At 47.4% G+C, this 16,046-nt stretch overlaps 2 protein-coding genes across 2 annotated transcripts; one reads left to right on the top strand and one right to left on the bottom strand.

Moving 5' to 3' along the window:
- Positions 1-1,896: 1,896 nt before the first annotated feature.
- On the bottom strand, positions 1,897-3,227 carry CTRU02_206907 (uncharacterized protein; the record flags this gene model as incomplete). The annotated part of the gene is made up of 6 exons (XM_036733634.2): positions 1,897-2,013; positions 2,075-2,299; positions 2,353-2,564; positions 2,613-2,624; positions 2,890-3,060; positions 3,113-3,227. 6 exons carry the CDS (start codon positions 3,225-3,227, stop codon positions 1,897-1,899), a joined length of 852 nt encoding a protein of 283 aa, XP_036574665.2.
- A 4,556-nt stretch (positions 3,228-7,783) lies between these two features.
- CTRU02_206906 (polyketide synthase) lies at positions 7,784-15,946 on the top strand (the record flags this gene model as incomplete). The annotated part of the gene is made up of 7 exons (XM_036733633.1): positions 7,784-7,957; positions 8,023-8,167; positions 8,233-8,501; positions 8,569-9,406; positions 9,464-9,946; positions 9,999-15,043; positions 15,095-15,946. 7 exons carry the CDS (start codon positions 7,784-7,786, stop codon positions 15,944-15,946), a joined length of 7,806 nt encoding a protein of 2,601 aa, XP_036574664.1.
- Between the last annotated feature and the right edge of the window lie 100 nt (positions 15,947-16,046).

Genomic DNA, 16,046 nt, shown 5'->3' with positions numbered 1-16,046 from the left:
CCCTGGTCATTTCGTGAACGGACCGCGAGCTTGTCAACAGAATTGACGCCTAACAGCAGCTTTGCCTTTCTAGTGGACACCGCCAAAAGCTGGCTCAAAAGTTCCGACAGCGGAACTCCTGACAGTTTGATTTCCAGAAGTCGCCTCAACGGCTCTTGGCATGTCAGATCATCTGTCTAGTAATCGTACAAAGTGATTGATACAGACATTAGATGATATCTTTGTGTGCTGAGTTAAGCATACACACAACTTGCCCTGCGCCGTCCAGCCCGGGGCTTGCGGATCGAAGTCCTCTGACGGAGCAGTGAAAACCAAGGGGGGAAATAACCTGTATCGTCACTCATATAGCTGATGACAAACCAGTAATTGCTTAGCCTAGCATAGCATAAAAATGGGGGAATTATCGACAACACAGTCGGCTCCCTCATCAGCCCTCCCCAGCCCTTGCTTCTTTGGGTGGAGACAGTGGCCAAAGCGACCCAGCGAATTTCCAGTTCCGCGGTACTCGGAAGCAAGCGGATGGGGCCGATGATGCAAGTCTTACATTCATGGTGAACAATAACGCAGGTGAAGGTCACACCCGCACATAACGAAGAAAACAGCCATGGCCCTAAATTGACGTTACTTTACCCTGCAGTATTACAGGGCACTGCTTGCCAAGTGCGGTGATTATTAACGGCCGTTTTTTATCGAACTCTGTAATGTGAGGATTACCTACAGGTCTAACATCACTTTTTGACTCATGCTGATGTGAGTATTGCACAGAAGCCAATGTCGCAATGGCACCTACTCTTATTCAACAGCACCGTGGCGTCAATTTGTATTTTAATACGGATACCATTAACAGAATCAAATCAAAATGTGCTTATAGTATGCCAACTGTATAAAGTCTCCAGACAGCTTTCATACATGACCTTGAACACGGGCACAAGGTAACCGTACTCATGCCATATAAGTAGGTACAAAAAGTGAAACCTCTCATAATTCCGGCCTCGCGGATTATACCATTCTAGATCTAATCATGAATACTTCACTTCCAACAAATCCACGAGACCTGTCATCACTTTATTCGGCTCCCGTTCATGTTGACAGACTATGACTTTTATCCTAGTCCTTTAACCAGTCTAGTTCCAATCATCGCGGCCATGATTGATCTGTGTGGCATGCCAGGGGCAGAACTCTTGGCCGTAAGGAAAGGTGGTGCCTTTCAAGCCCTCAAACAAAGAAACCCACATTGAGCCTTGATCTGCTCCAATCATTTTCAGTTAAGAATCTTTGCTTTGCCCACAGCATGAAGGGGTCTTCCTCATTGCAGCACGGAAAATAACGTTCATCTTTCTTGATGGTTCAAACTTGGCGTCCACGTCAGCACCAGCTAAAGAATAAGTGACGATGCCTCTGGATCGTGAGCACCGGCTGAAGATGCATAAAAAAGCATAGCAAGATATTTGTTTGGCTCTGATCCTATCACGAACGAAGTCTCTCGGATGGTTTTTTTCTCAACGGGATTCAGCGTCTCCGACTGGTCGACCAAAGCAGCGGGCTTCACCTAATTCAAAAGGAGACGCTTTCAAACATGACCACAATTGTAAGAACTGCCTACTAATGTAATTTCGGATCATTCAAGCTGAAGACCAGGGCTCATAACGGATGAGAAGCTCGCACTGGGGCGGATCTCTGGTCGGAAGACAGGTGTATCGAAATGGGGCTGAAACTGTGTGCAATTTCAAAAAGCTACGACTACTTGATGGCTGCAATTTTATCAAAGTTCATCCTTTGCAAGCCTGTATGATCGCAATGCTTCACCGGTCTTGAAAGATTGCTTAAACTTGACTAATGCAAAGCTGCTTCTCAACACTTACCTGACATCTTGAATACCTCTGAGTCCATGTTGATTCAGACTTTAGTGGCCTCGCCCATCGACCTCAAGGTTTGGCTTGGTGCGTGTTCCTTGAGGGTCTCAAGCAACTCACGGTTCATGGCCTCCAATCCTTTGTTAAGCTCCTCGGCCCTCTTCCTTGATTTTAGCCAAAGATGGCCAAAGATTAATTAGGGAGTAGTCAGGCTAACTCACCTTTTTGATCAAGGCAGCTGCCTCGCCGCAAATCCTCCCGTCCCAGTCCTCGATCTCTTCGACTCTTTTTTTCAGCACGTCATCTGCCGCATCGATCATCTGGAATTTTGTGGCCCATCGCACACTCGGCATGATGAAAAGATCAGAGACCTCATTGTAGAGAGAGGTGGCCTTGTGCGCAAAGACGAATCTGTTCTTCATCAAGAGGGCATTCCTTATAAGTTTCTGTAAGTGATGTCAGCTGGCAAATGACTAATACCAGAGGTTGGCATTCGTACGTCTTTCAGCCTTTTGTCGCGCAGGAGCTTTCGTCGATTTTCAGGTGACAAGTGGCCCAACACCACGTTGTCCTTGCCGAAGTTGACATCCTCCATGAACAGCTGTATATTCGCCAAGTATTCCATGAAATTAAGGACCTCTGTCTGGAGGCAATTGAGATCTTTTAGGGCCATTTCCATTATCGTAGCGATTTCGTCCTGCAGACGATTCCCTTCAAGTCAGCACCATCAACTGTTAAAGCCGGAGCGACTAGACTCACAATAGATTTCGCCTGTCCAGAAAGCTGTTCGAGTGTTTCATTCAGAGAAGTTGTCTTCCGTTCCAAATCTCGAATGTGGGATGTTTTACTCCATCGATTACCGTAAAGAAAAACCAGATTGGTCAGCCCAAACGACATTACCAACACCATCAACTCCGGACTAAGGCCTGCTGCAGTTGCAGCTGCTACAATCCTGGCATTGACGCCTAAAATGGAATCTGCTCGATTTCTTGGTAAGTAGGCCACCTGCCAAGGGGCGAATCGTTTGCTTGCTTACTGGGGAATTCGTTCACAAGGCTCTCATAAACGAAGAACGCTCGATTAAAGCGACTTTTGAGATCATCCAAGTCTTTCTTGGTCTTCTCAATCTCATCTTCCAAGCCTTTCTTCTCGGTTTCCGTATGTTCAATGTCAGACTTTGTCTGTGTCTGTTGCATCTTGTTGATTGCTGGCGTGTGTCAATCGATATAATATCTCCCCGTCCGGAAATTGTTGCTTACATGCTTTATCTCGGAGGGCATCAAGCAAAGCCTCTGTAACCTGCTTCCAACCCTCAAAGTCTTGTCGGACCTCCGCGAGGATTTTCAGGGATTGGTCAACAACTTCCGTTCCCATCTTTAGATAATGATGAAGTTGCTCGTCTCGCAGGGGCGATTGGTCTGGTTCAGCGTATTCTAGTATTGAATCGATCTGGAGGTTTCTTCATCAGTCTCTGAATGGCACGGATAAAGGGAGGTTCATTCACGATTCCGTCCGGTCTTGACATCTCATAAGTCAAATTGCCCACACGAGCCATTTTTACCGCTGTTGATCGAAGAGTGTTCTCTCCAATAGTAGTACAATGGCCAATGTTCCCGTATAATGTCCTGCGCCTTCAGAAATGTTAGCTATTCAGATCGTATATAACCAAAGCTTGAAATCACAAGTCTGTTGTGCAAGGTAAAATGAAAACTGACTCGAAGACATACGGAAGATTATTGTCGGCTAGTTCGAGCGTCATTGCTGAAGGCTTGGAAGCTAGTAGCTTGCACTGTGACATTATTATGACACTTTTCAACGCTCCTAGAATCTGATAATCCCACGATGGAGTGTCCAATGTGCATATTGTGTCCCGGTGGGGTTGCTGAATCTGTCGATCTGCCATTTTTCATCTAGCCCTGCGATGAAGCAGAAAGTACCAGTGTCAAATTATTGTAGTTTTTCGGAGGTTTTATGAACACCTTATAAGTGAGTTCGGACTCATATCCAGATCGAGATCAGTTTGTTATCCCGAAAGGAGAGTTCTTGGCAGGAAAGGCTAGCCTCAGTGCCAAGTAAGGACAAGGTAACACAAACCTGCACGAGAGCTGATCCTTTCCGAATATTACATTCCGATCATGCTAGGAACTTTAATTCATCCAATAATAGGAAAGCCCGAGTATCTGGCATCATTCCATTGGGATTTGGTTCAGCGGTGAGGCGGGCTTCAAGACCCGGCAGACTGCAGGGCATTTTAGAGATAATCCTGGACGACTTAAATCCTGTCTCTGTGATATACTTTTGTCAAACTTAGTACTACCACTTGTTCAGTTTAAACCACTCTTCGAAATTCTCTGGAGAGAGCTTGCAATATAGTGGCAATCACGAAAGCCTAAGACTACTTACAAGTTGTCAATTTATCGGAAGATGACAACTCCGCAAATGCCGCTAACAAACGCGAGTAAGAATCTAGTTTGCAAAAGTGTTGTGGAAGGGCCTGAATCTGCCACATGGCAGGAGATGGAGACTCATATCCACCGCATCTACATCTCTGAGGGGCACAATTTGAAGACACTGATTCAGCGGATGGAGATTGAACATGGGTTCAAAGCAACGTGAATCACCCCTCCCTTTACCTATTTCACATCAAGAGACTAATTCCTCGAAGAAGAAAGATGTATAATGTATTTTTTAAAAAGCGACGGCCAGCCTTTAGCAAGAACAGGACGAAGCAGGGAAGGCCAACAGCCGAACACATTGCCAGAATGCCCAGATCCCGACCTCGGAGGTTACATGGTATATCCAAAGCGTCTTTGAAGCATCAGGCCACCTGTTTGATCTACCCCAATACTTCTTTTGATCGTCAGTTATCAGATGGATACGATAAATACCGTTCCGTCTTACAATACATAGACACATACGTTTACGGGCTTTTCGATTCTTGCAATCTCTCTTCAAACATGTTCGACATTATTGTGCCTCATGGGCTACCTGACAACACTCCAGTCTGGCAGCAAATAGCGGATGAAGGTTTTGGTGCTTCAGTTCTCATACTGAAGGGAGATATTGAGGAAGGCTTTCGAACTTACAATATAATGTGTCAAAGACTGGGGCGCGTCATTGGCAAAAACGACTATTCAATGGCCATCAAGCTTTGGAGAATACTTCGCCGGCTCTTTCTTTTGGCAACACAACTGGAAGATTTTACCATACTGCATTCTTTTATGCGATACATCTGGCATATGTCGGCCATACGCTTCCCGACAAACCATCCAATCCCGAACCTATTGAAAAGTCTGTGTCACACCCCAGCTCACGAATTGCGGGATGTTTTGGAATCTGGTTATCTGCGAACCATCAATTGCCTTCAAGACCGTCTGGGCCCTCACAATGCCGTTGTGCCATCGACATGGTCTAATTACGCAAAGTCATGCAGTCGTCACGCTATACCCGCGGATAAACTTCTCTAAGATTATAAACGTGTTTTCGAGGAGGCCGAGAAGGCCTTTACTCCCTTGAGAATGAGGACAATCGAGATTCTACACGGGTACACGTACGCGGCTTAGTACAACGCTGGCGATCACTCATTGACACGTGAGCTCGCATCAGAGCTAGTTAATCGCGCGCAGCAGGTGTTGTCTACATGGCATCGGCCCAAATGGTGTCTTGTCGTTCAAGGATATGCTCTAGGCGTGAAGCTTCTGTATGTAACTTCAAAGTCAACAAGTGAGAAAGAGATGAGCACTGCGGTTCTTGAGTTGGCTATATCTATTCTAAAGTATGGGGATCGCGAATGTCAGACACGAGCGGTGCTGCTTGAAAATATGCTTGTACCTAAGCTTGACTCTTGGTTGAGACCTGAGGGGCGTTAGCCATTTGTCGAGTGCACATGGTATTACATGTGTTTAGAGACATATCCGTCGCAAACACAACTTACGCATCTTGGTCTAATATCTCAATTACTAGGCTCAAACATCAGTGATTGAAACGCCGTAATATGATACCGACAAATATTCCTGAAGACTTTCCCGTTTTTTTAGAGGATTAATGAAAGGCAGGTCTCTGTTTAACTTGGAAGTGTAAGTAATAATTGAGCCATGACAATTACGACGAAAAACTATCTGACGTGAAAGGGTTCCATTGTTGAGATTGCTTGAAACAGAATTTCTGATATGGTCTTACTGGAATATTTGAAAGTGCTGGTGTTAACTTGCAATATGCAGACCAAAATAAGCGACTACTCACTATCACCGAGATTCATAAGTTCAAGTGTCTCATTTGCACTGATACTGTGACAGTAAAATCAATCTTGTGTGATGAGGTACGATAGAAGGTACGACTTTCATGTTAGTGATGTTTTCGTTAACAGAACACAAGCAAAGGCGAGTTATAAAGCAATCACCCAGTATCGAGGGTTTCTTCACTAACGTCCCACACCCACTTCTGGGCACCCCCCACATTTGGGCACCCCATTTACACCAAAAACGCCGTTTTTCGAAATTCTATATTAAACTAAATACTTTACTTATTAAAGAGAATAAATATATATTAAATAGATTAAGACTTAATTATAATACTTAAGTAGCTATATACTAGTATTATTGATAATAAGTATTATAAATTCAAGGTTTAACATTTATAATACTAATTTACCTAGCCTATATCTTAATATATAAAATAGGTAGAGATATTTAACTAATATGATTAGAATTTTTAAGTAAGATATAGTAGATTTATATATTCTTATACTTAGTAAAAAATTCTTTAAGCTTAGAATAATATTTTAAAATTTCCCTTAAGAAAAGTTTCTATTATAGAATTTTAACCCTTAATTATACTATATTTACTAAAGTAATACTTTTAAATCTCTTTTAGATATAATTATATACTTTTAATAAGTATAAATATTAATTTCCTAGATTTTTTAAATAAGTATATATAAGCGAAAAAATATTTTTCTAATGTTAAGGAATACTAGTAAGTTACTAGTATCTACTAACATTTTAAAGCTTTTAGTTTTAAACTTCTATATTATAACTATTATTATATTTAAACCTTTATAAAAAATTAGATGGCTATAATTATACTTAACATAGTTTATATATATTTTCTTTTCTTAGTAAGTATAGTAGTTAGTTTAATATAGAATTTCGAAAAACGGCGTTTTTGGTGTAAATGGGGTGCCCAAATGTGGGGGGTGCCCAGAAGTGGGTGTGGGACGTTATGGCGCACTGTATGCCGCCGGCAGTCATTGCTTCACTCCTCCGTTGGTTCCTTGCGCCGGGGTTCCCCCCTGCTTTCGTCTTAGCGCAACGGCAAGGGAACTGCAAGGGGTTGTCCCCTCAAATCGACTGATGATCCAAAGTTTGCAAGCCTTGCGTCGTCATCAACTGGTTTGGTCGACTAGTAGGCGTGAGCGACTTAAATAGTACTTTCAAAGTTGCCGATGTTTTGGCGCAAGCTGCGGCTAATCTCATATACTTTCCACGAGAATGTAAGTGGAGCGTTGCATGAGGGCCACAACTCCATTGCAGCTTGAGCAACAACGGAGATGGCGACATGAACCCACGCAGCGTTACTGCAAGCTTTCTTGAGTTTGTACAACTAAGCAGCTGCTTTGCATGACCAATTTCAAGTCCATGGCGAACTGCATGCAGCCAGCTTCACTGGTAGCCGACAAGGGTCAAATAGCCTGCCCATAGCATTGAAGATTACAGATATCCGCATTATGCCAGTTCATCCTCAAGTAATTTTAACTTGGACGTTGGTGGATTTTATGTAAATGTGTTCTTCTCCCGTGGAGCTCTGGTCTAAGTTTTTCTGGTGTCCTTGTTCTTGATTATCCTCCGACATAGCCACCCATCCCTTCTCACCGCAACTCAACGCTCGGACCTGGGCAGAACGATTAATTGTGAACAAGATCGGCTTACATCATGGGGGACCCCATTGCTATTGTAGGCTTAAGTGCAAGGCTTCCTGGAGACGGAGATACCCCTGAGCGATTCTTTGAGTCCTTGCTAGCTGGCAGATCTGCCCGGACAGAAGTTCCGCCAGAGAGATACAACGCAGATGCATTCTGGCACCCTGATGCCGAAAGGAGTGGAGCGGTAAGTAGTCTATTCTGGCTACTGCTTGTCCGATTTCAACCCAGAAACTGACACTTAGTACCCAGACAAGGGTTCGCCATGGTCATTTCCTGAAGGGCAGCATCAAGGCTTTTGATGCTCCTTTTTTCTCCATCACACCAACTGAAGCAAGGAGTATCGACCCGCAACAGCGTGGCATGCTAGAATGTGTCTACAAGGCGCTCGAAAATGGTAAGAAAATGAGACATTTGCCACAAGACGTCGTTGAGGTTGGTGCTGATCAACTCGCCATTTAGCTGGAACCCCCCTCGACCAAGTTGCTGGATCACAAACCGGCGTGTACGTCGGCTGCTTCACGGCTGATTACAATGATCACATCGCAAAGGACTTGGATATTCCAAATAAGTACTCGGCACTGGGAACAGTGGCGAGCATGCTGAGCAATAGAGTCTCGTGGTTTTTTGACTTCAGGGGCCCAAGTATAACAGTCGACACTGCTTGCTCTAGTAGTCTAGTAGCCGTGCATGAAGCATGTATGAGCTTAAAGCTCCGAGAAGTGTCCATGGTAAGCTTAATCTGTGGGGGAGGATGGATATTCAAAATTCCAGTACTCTTCTGACCGACCATCTTAGGCCGTTGTCGGCGGATGCAACCTTATCTTAACACCCGAAATGACACTTAAACTCGATGCGGCGGGTGTCCTGGGTCCAGATGGCAAGTCATACAGCTTTGACCACCGCGCGAACGGATACGCACGCGGTGAAGGCTTCGGTGCCCTGGTCTTAAAGCGGGTATCCGACGCTATACGAGACGGGGATGCGATCCGTGCTATTATTCGGAACTCATCGACGAACCAGGACGGCAGATCACCCGGCATCACGCAACCGACGAAGGCCGGCCAGGTCGCGTTAATCAAACATGTTTACACCAGGGCTGGGCTGGACCCGTCGCTAACACGCTTCGCTGAGGCTCATGGTACGGGCACACCTGTAGGAGACCCCATCGAGGCGAGTGCCCTTGCTGAGGTCTTCGCCCCCCATCGATCTCTAGACGACCCTCTCTATGTCGGCGCCCTGAAAAGCAATGTCGGTCACTTGGAGGGCGCTGCTGGTGTGGCTGCTGTCATCAAGGGAATTCTGACTCTGGAAAGTGGCATAATTCCTGGAAACATCTGGCACGAGAAGAAAAATCCCAAGATCTTGGACTCTTGGAATTTGAAATTTCCAACTGAGCCCACAGTATGGCCGCAACAGGGGTTGCGTCGCATGTCCATCAACTCATTCGGTGTTGGTGGAAGCAACGCACATGTGGTAATGGATGATGCGTTGAACTTCTTGAAGGCACACCGGCTCGTTGGCAATCACCGGACTCATGCTACTCCTCAGATACCCACCCAGTTCATGCCTCCAACAGGCAATGGAGCTAATGGAATTAATGGTCATGATGGTACCAACGGAGTGAACGGAACACGTAAGTTGCCTCAATCAAGAATTCATTACCAAGCCTGGCTAACTTTTGAATGACTAGGCCAGGTCAACGGCTTTCATCGTCCAAGGGACAGTGGCGTGAATTTAAATGAATATGGAACGGAGTTGAGCGAGACTCCTCCACGTCTTTTTGTTCTGTCGGCAAATGATCCAACTGCCCTATCGCGTCTTCAGGATTCATACAAGGAACATCTCGCTTCCAAAACAGCAAGCGAGGCGGAGGAAGCTAGCGATTTGCAATACTTAAGAGACCTGAGCTACACACTCGCCTCTCGGCGCACCCTGCATGCCTGGAGGACATTCGGTATTGCCAACTCACCAAAAGCGCTGCAGAAAGCTCTTGAATATGTTCCCAAGCCAGCGAGAGCAAAGTCAAGTCCTCGCTTAGCCTTTGTCTTCACTGGCCAGGGGGCACAGTGGGCGACAATGGGCATGGATTTGATGGTGTATCGAGCTTTCCAAGAAAGCCTTCTGGCAGCCGATAGGTATCTGAATGACCTTGGTTGCAGCTGGTCCTTGACATGTAAGTTTTCTCGATCTACGCAGCAAAAATGTCACACTAACAGGTAGATTAGTTGAGCTCTCCAAGCCTAAAACATCATCAAGAATCGACGACCCTGAGTTCTGTCAACCAATTTGCACGGCTCTGCAAGTCGCTCTGGTGGATCTCCTCTCTACCTGGAACATCTATCCTCACGCCATCACTGGCCATTCATCAGGCGAAGTTGCCGCAGCATACGCTGCTGGTGCCATTTCCCGGGAAGCGGCATGGAAGGTTGCTTACTACCGCGGAAAACTGAGTGCCAAGCTGTCCCGCGCGGAATCTCGACCTAAGACAAGTATGGCTGCCATCGGTCTTGATACTGCAAGCACAGAGGCTGCAATTGACCGTGTCAATCAGCTCGGAGGCGACGGTACTCTCCAAATTGCCTGCATGAACAGCGCAAACAGCCACACCGTCAGCGGTGATGCCAGGAAGATTGAGACGCTTGTTGCCATGCTTGGCGAAGGAAGGGTTTTCGCCAGGAAGTTGAACGTTGAGATTGCTTACCATTCCCAGTACATGGAGCCAATGGCCGACGAGTACCTCGAGGTGATGGGACAACTTGAGCCGGGCACTCTCAAGGCACCATTTGAGCCTCAGTTCTATTCTTCGACAATTGGTGCGCCAATATCGCTATCACAACTGCGCCAACCCGAATATTGGGTCAAGAACTTGGTGTCTCCCGTTAGGTTCACCGAATCGGTCACGGAGATGCTTAAGGGCACTTCCGGGCCAAACGTTAATGGCCATATCAACGGCATCAAGAAAGTGAACGGTGTCAACGGTGTTGATGCTGGTAACAAACCTATCGTTGGCCAACCTCATGTCGAGCCCATCACCGATATTCTGGAGATCGGGCCTCATGGTGCACTGAAAGGACCACTTCTCAGCACTACCAAACAAGTCCGAAGCAGCGAATCAGTGGACTATCATTCTGTGTTAAAACGCAAGATTTCAGGTGTCCAAACGGCATTGCAAGCAGTTGGATCTCTGTTCTGTCAGGGATATAAAATAGACTTTGCACAAGTCAACGATGCAGACGAACCATACGGGCCTAAGCCGCTGATGTTGACAAACCTTCCGGCCTACCCTTTTGATCATTCCAAAGAGTACTGGGTTGAGAGTACTCTAAGTGACGACTTTAGGTTGAGGAAAGTAGGACGCCATGAGCTCTTGGGCGCTCCAGTGCCTGGCTTAAACAAGAACAATGCGGCGTGGCGAAACTACATCCGCCTCAGCGAAAACCCATGGATAGAGGATCACAAGGTCCTTGGTGAAGTTCTCTACCCCGCCGCTGGCATGCTAGTCATGGCCATTGAGGCTAGCCGGCAGGTGGCTGATAAGAGCAAAACACTGAAGGGCTTCAGATTCAAGGACGTATCTTTCAAGTTGGCGCTACAAATTCCGGACGATGCCCACGGAGTTGAGTCGCAATTTTTCCTACGCCAACACCGAGAGACCAGTCTATCGACTATTTCGGCATGGCAAGAGTTTCAGCTCTGGACATTGCAAGATGATGAATGGAGAGAGCACTGTCATGGTTTTGTACAAACAGAGTATGAAACGGAAGCAGCATTCAACGAAGGCCTCATCGATTCAAGTGATTATGGACAAAGTCAGGAAAGCGGTGGCATCAGCACAACAAAGATATCCGCCGAGAAACTCTACCATAACTTTCAAGAAGCGGGATTAGATTTCGGTCCTACATTCAAAACTCTGAGCAGCGTGCGACTTGGGCAGGACCTGAATATTTCTGCCACTGTCGACTACCCTAGGGGTAAGGTAGAGCAAATAATGCCAAAGCAATACGTTCAGCCTCACTTGGTACACCCAACGACATTGGACGCCATCGTGCATGCCAACCTGGCTCCTCTAGTCTTGAGCCCCAGGCACTCCAAGGTTACTAGGGTGCCGACGTATTTGGCAGATGGTTGGATCTCAGCACAGTCCGACCTGCCCCATGACATCTACCAGGTGTCTGCCGAGTCTCGACTTCGTGGAAGAAGCGAGGTAGTTGGTGACGCCTCTGCCATAAATCCCAAACAGGGTCGAACAATGGTATCCCTGACTGGTTTGGTCTACAGGACAATCAGTGGTGAAGAGTCATTGACGGCTTCAGAGGCAGCAATGCATCCAGCTTATAACCTTATTTGGAAGCCAGACCCTGCGTTCCTGAACAAGCAACAAGCTTTGGAAGTCTTCGGATTGCCTCTGGAGAAGAAGGATGACCCATCTTCCTGGATGCAGGATTGTGAAGCGCTTTGCCTGGCTTACATCCGCCGCTTCGTAGACAATGTTCCAAAGGATAGCATAGCTCAGATGGCATGGCATCATCAACGATACGTCAAATGGTTCCAGCACGTTGTCAGTCAAAAATCAGAGCAGCCAATCGAGAGCATTCCGGAGCTCGAAAGAAGAGTGGTTGCCAGCGGAGCTAGTGAAGGAAAGTTGATAATTGCAGTTGGTAACGCCTTGTCTGAGATGCTCCATGGAAAGCGCGACCCTCTCGACGTCATCTTCAAGGACAAGCTCGCAGAAGACGTCTACCGTAACGGCCTCGGATCGAAGAGATGCTACACGCAGCTTTGTAATTACTTGGATGCTCTGGCTCACAAGAACCCAGCCATGGAAATACTTGAAATTGGTGCCGGAACAGGAGGAGCAACGCGCCCTGTCATAGCGAAACTTACTGAGAAAGGACCGCGATTTAAGCATTACGATTTCACAGACATTTCGCCTTCCTTCTTCGAACAAGCCAAGGAAAACTTCAATCAGGCTGGAAGGATGAGTTTTAGCGTCTTGAATGTCGAGAATGACCCGGTGGAGCAGGGCTTCACAGCTGGCAAGTATGACTTGGTCGTCGCGGCCAATGTCCTGCACGCCACCAAGAAGATTGACGATACACTCCGCAATGTCCGCAAGTTACTCAAACCCGGCGGCAAGCTTCTCCTTTTCGAAATCACCAACACGGCCGTTTTGCTGGGAAGTTTTTGCTTTGGTGTCCTCCCTGGATGGTGGCTGTCAGAAGACAAGGACCGGATCTGGGGTCCGCTGATGTCTGCGCCCTCGTGGGACAACCATTTGATCAACTCTGGATTCGGTGGCCTCGATATTGTTCTAGAAGACTTTTCAGGATCGCCTCATCAGATGAGTTCAATCCTTGTTTCCACCGCTTCCAGTCTAGATGACACGACAGGATGCCTTGCTCCAAACTACATCATCACCAGCAGAGAAGCCACAGAGCTCAATGTTTCGGATGGAATAGCAAAGAAAATATGCCAACAAGGTGGATCATGCGAAATCACCACCTTGCCATCAACAGCAGTCAAGGAGCTGGCTGGTGCTACATGCGTAGTCCTTTCCGAGTTCGACACCCCTACTCTAATGGACATGACAAAAGAAGTCTTTGAGGCTCTCAAGCGCGTTATAACCCAGTGCAAGGTCATTCTATGGGTCACTCGTGGTGTGTCAGACCCGAATGCGGAGCTTGTCACAGGACTTGCCAGAGTGATAAGGTCTGAGAGGTCGAATGTCAGATTCTTGACTCTTGCTTTTGATCAAACCGCGGCGGAAGACCTTGTGGTAGAGAAGTGTCTGTCATTACTTCGTATGGTCCGAAATGAAACTGAGAACTCTTTTAGAGTCATTAACAATGTGGTCAATGTGTCTCGGCTGGTCCAGGCGGATTACCTCACGAACCACATTCAGGCTCAAACAGGAGCGTTGAATGTCGTTGACAAGCTCTTAGGAGACGAGGCTTCTCGTTCTCTTAGCCTCAAGGTCGGTAATGCTGGGAAAATTGACTCCCTCCGATACGAAGATGACCCCATATTTGGCACTTCGCTGGGAGACCATGAGGTTGAATTCAAGACCATGGCCTGCGGGCTCACAGTCAGCTGGATGGCCTCAGCTCTCGAAAAGTCAGAGGAATCATCATTGCTCGGCGAAGCAGCTGGCATAGTCACTAAGACGGGGTCCGCATCCAAGTTCCAGGTTGGCGATCGAGTTTTCGGTCTATCCAGCTCAGGTGCTCTCAAGACTCGCGTTCGGTCGACGGATGGTCTTTTGGTCAAACTTCCGGACACAGCGACGTGGTCCCATGGCGCATCCATCCCAATAGATTATGCCACAGCCTACGCGACCTTGTGCGACATGGGCACTGTTCGCAAAGGAGACATAGTCTTGATTCATACCGGCTCGTCTCATCTTGGCAAGGCTTTTATTCATCTTGCTCAGCTTCTGGGGGCTGAGGTCTTTGCCACCGTTCAGAATCAAAAGGAGCGCGACTCCTTGGAGACGGTTTGCGGTGTGTCAGGAGATCATATTTTCGGTAGTCGTGACCGATCCATCCGGAAGAAACTCCAGAGCATGACTAATGGCCGAGGCGTTAACATTCTAATCAACACTACCAACAATGACTTCTACGAAGATATGGTGGAGTGCGTCGCGCCATTCGGACGCGTTGTCAATGTCGGCCAACAAGACATCGAGTCCGGCCCACGTCTGCCGAGAGGCCGCAACATCCGTCTTGAATCCTTCGACCTTGCTTTATATGCAGCTTACGATTTGGCTCGCCTAGAAGACATATTCCAGCGCATGGCCGACTTGGTGTTGACCAACTGGGAATCTATCAGTTCATTTTTGTCGCCTGTTGCATACTCGTTCGGCCAAGCCCAAGAAGCCATTAACCATTTCCGGTCGCAAGGACAAAGCACCAAGATAGTAATGGAGCCTCACGACAATGACCTGGTGCCTATCTTGTCAACCCGCCAACCCATGAGCTACTTTGACCCCAATGCATCCTATGTCATCGCCGGTGGCCTTGGCGGCCTCGGAAGGTCTGTAGCGCGGTGGATGGCCTCGAGAGGTGCCAAGAATCTTATTTTGCTCTCAAGGCGTGGTCCAGTCGAGGATTCCGCTAAGCAACTGGTCAAAGAGCTTCAATTAGTATGTGACAACGTGATTACACCCTCTTGCGATATCACAAACGCCGATGCCCTGGGAAACGTCATCTCCCAAGCCTCGAGCTCCCTTCCTCCTATCAAGGGCTGCATACAGGGCTCGATGGTTCTTCAGGTTAGTCAGATACCCCTCACATACATGATTTGAATGTTAACTCCTGGCTAGGACAATTTGTTTGAGAACATGTCCCTCCATCAATGGCAGGCAGCGATAGTTCCCAAAGTCCACGCGTCATGGAACTTGTACAACGTCCTCGGCAACAAGATGGACTTTTTCGTCTTGCTCTCATCGACCATCGGGATAACAGGTGGTCCAGAACAAGCCAACTATGCCGCTGGTGGCACCTTCCAAGACGCCTTCGCTCGCCATCTAGCCTCCCAGGGCGTCAATGCCGTCTCCATCGATCTCCCCATCATCCAAGGTGTAGGCTATGTTGCCGAGAAACCCGAGTTATTCGAATACCTGCGTTCCAGCGGCTGGACTTACATCTCGGAAGCTGAGCTCCAAGCTGTCTTGGATTATCACTGTCGTCCCGCAAGCGCGCCGACAGATATTTCCCGAGCTCAAGTCATCCCTCGCCTCTGGCTGCCACAAGAGACCGCAGCAGAGGGCTATCAGACGCAGCTTTGGGGCGCGGATCCCCTCTTCAACCACCTAGAATTTGGGCAAAAAGACACCGAAGCGACGTCAGCGACTGAGACAACAACCGTCGTCAACCACAAGGCGCTTCTTGCAGGGGCATCTTCTTCGCAAGAGGCTGAGAAGGTTGTTCTGGATGCCCTGCTTCTCAAACTTGCCCGGATGCTTAGTATCGAGGTGTCGAATCTTGACACTGCCAAGCCGCTGCACACATATGGCATCGACTCCCTCACGGCAGTTGAGCTCCGCTCTTGGCTTATCAAGGAGCTTGGGGCCGAAGTCTCGTTGTTTGACATAACGAACAACTCGAGTATCTCTCGCCTGGCTGGCACAGCAGCCCAAAAGAGCAGTCTGAGGCCTGTAGTGGCGAAGCCGTGAGGCATTTCAAATTACGACTAGCTATCTTGGTTTCTCATCAGTTTTGATTCTTTTGTTAGTATCTTTTATCTGTATCTCTTTACACCCCTTCTGATATCTG

This window comes from Colletotrichum truncatum (assembly GCF_014235925.2).
Source record: "Colletotrichum truncatum strain CMES1059 chromosome Unknown Contig_0004, whole genome shotgun sequence".
Classification (NCBI taxonomy): Eukaryota; Fungi; Ascomycota; class Sordariomycetes; order Glomerellales; family Glomerellaceae; genus Colletotrichum; species Colletotrichum truncatum.
This window is presented reverse-complemented; position numbering and strand designations above follow the sequence as displayed.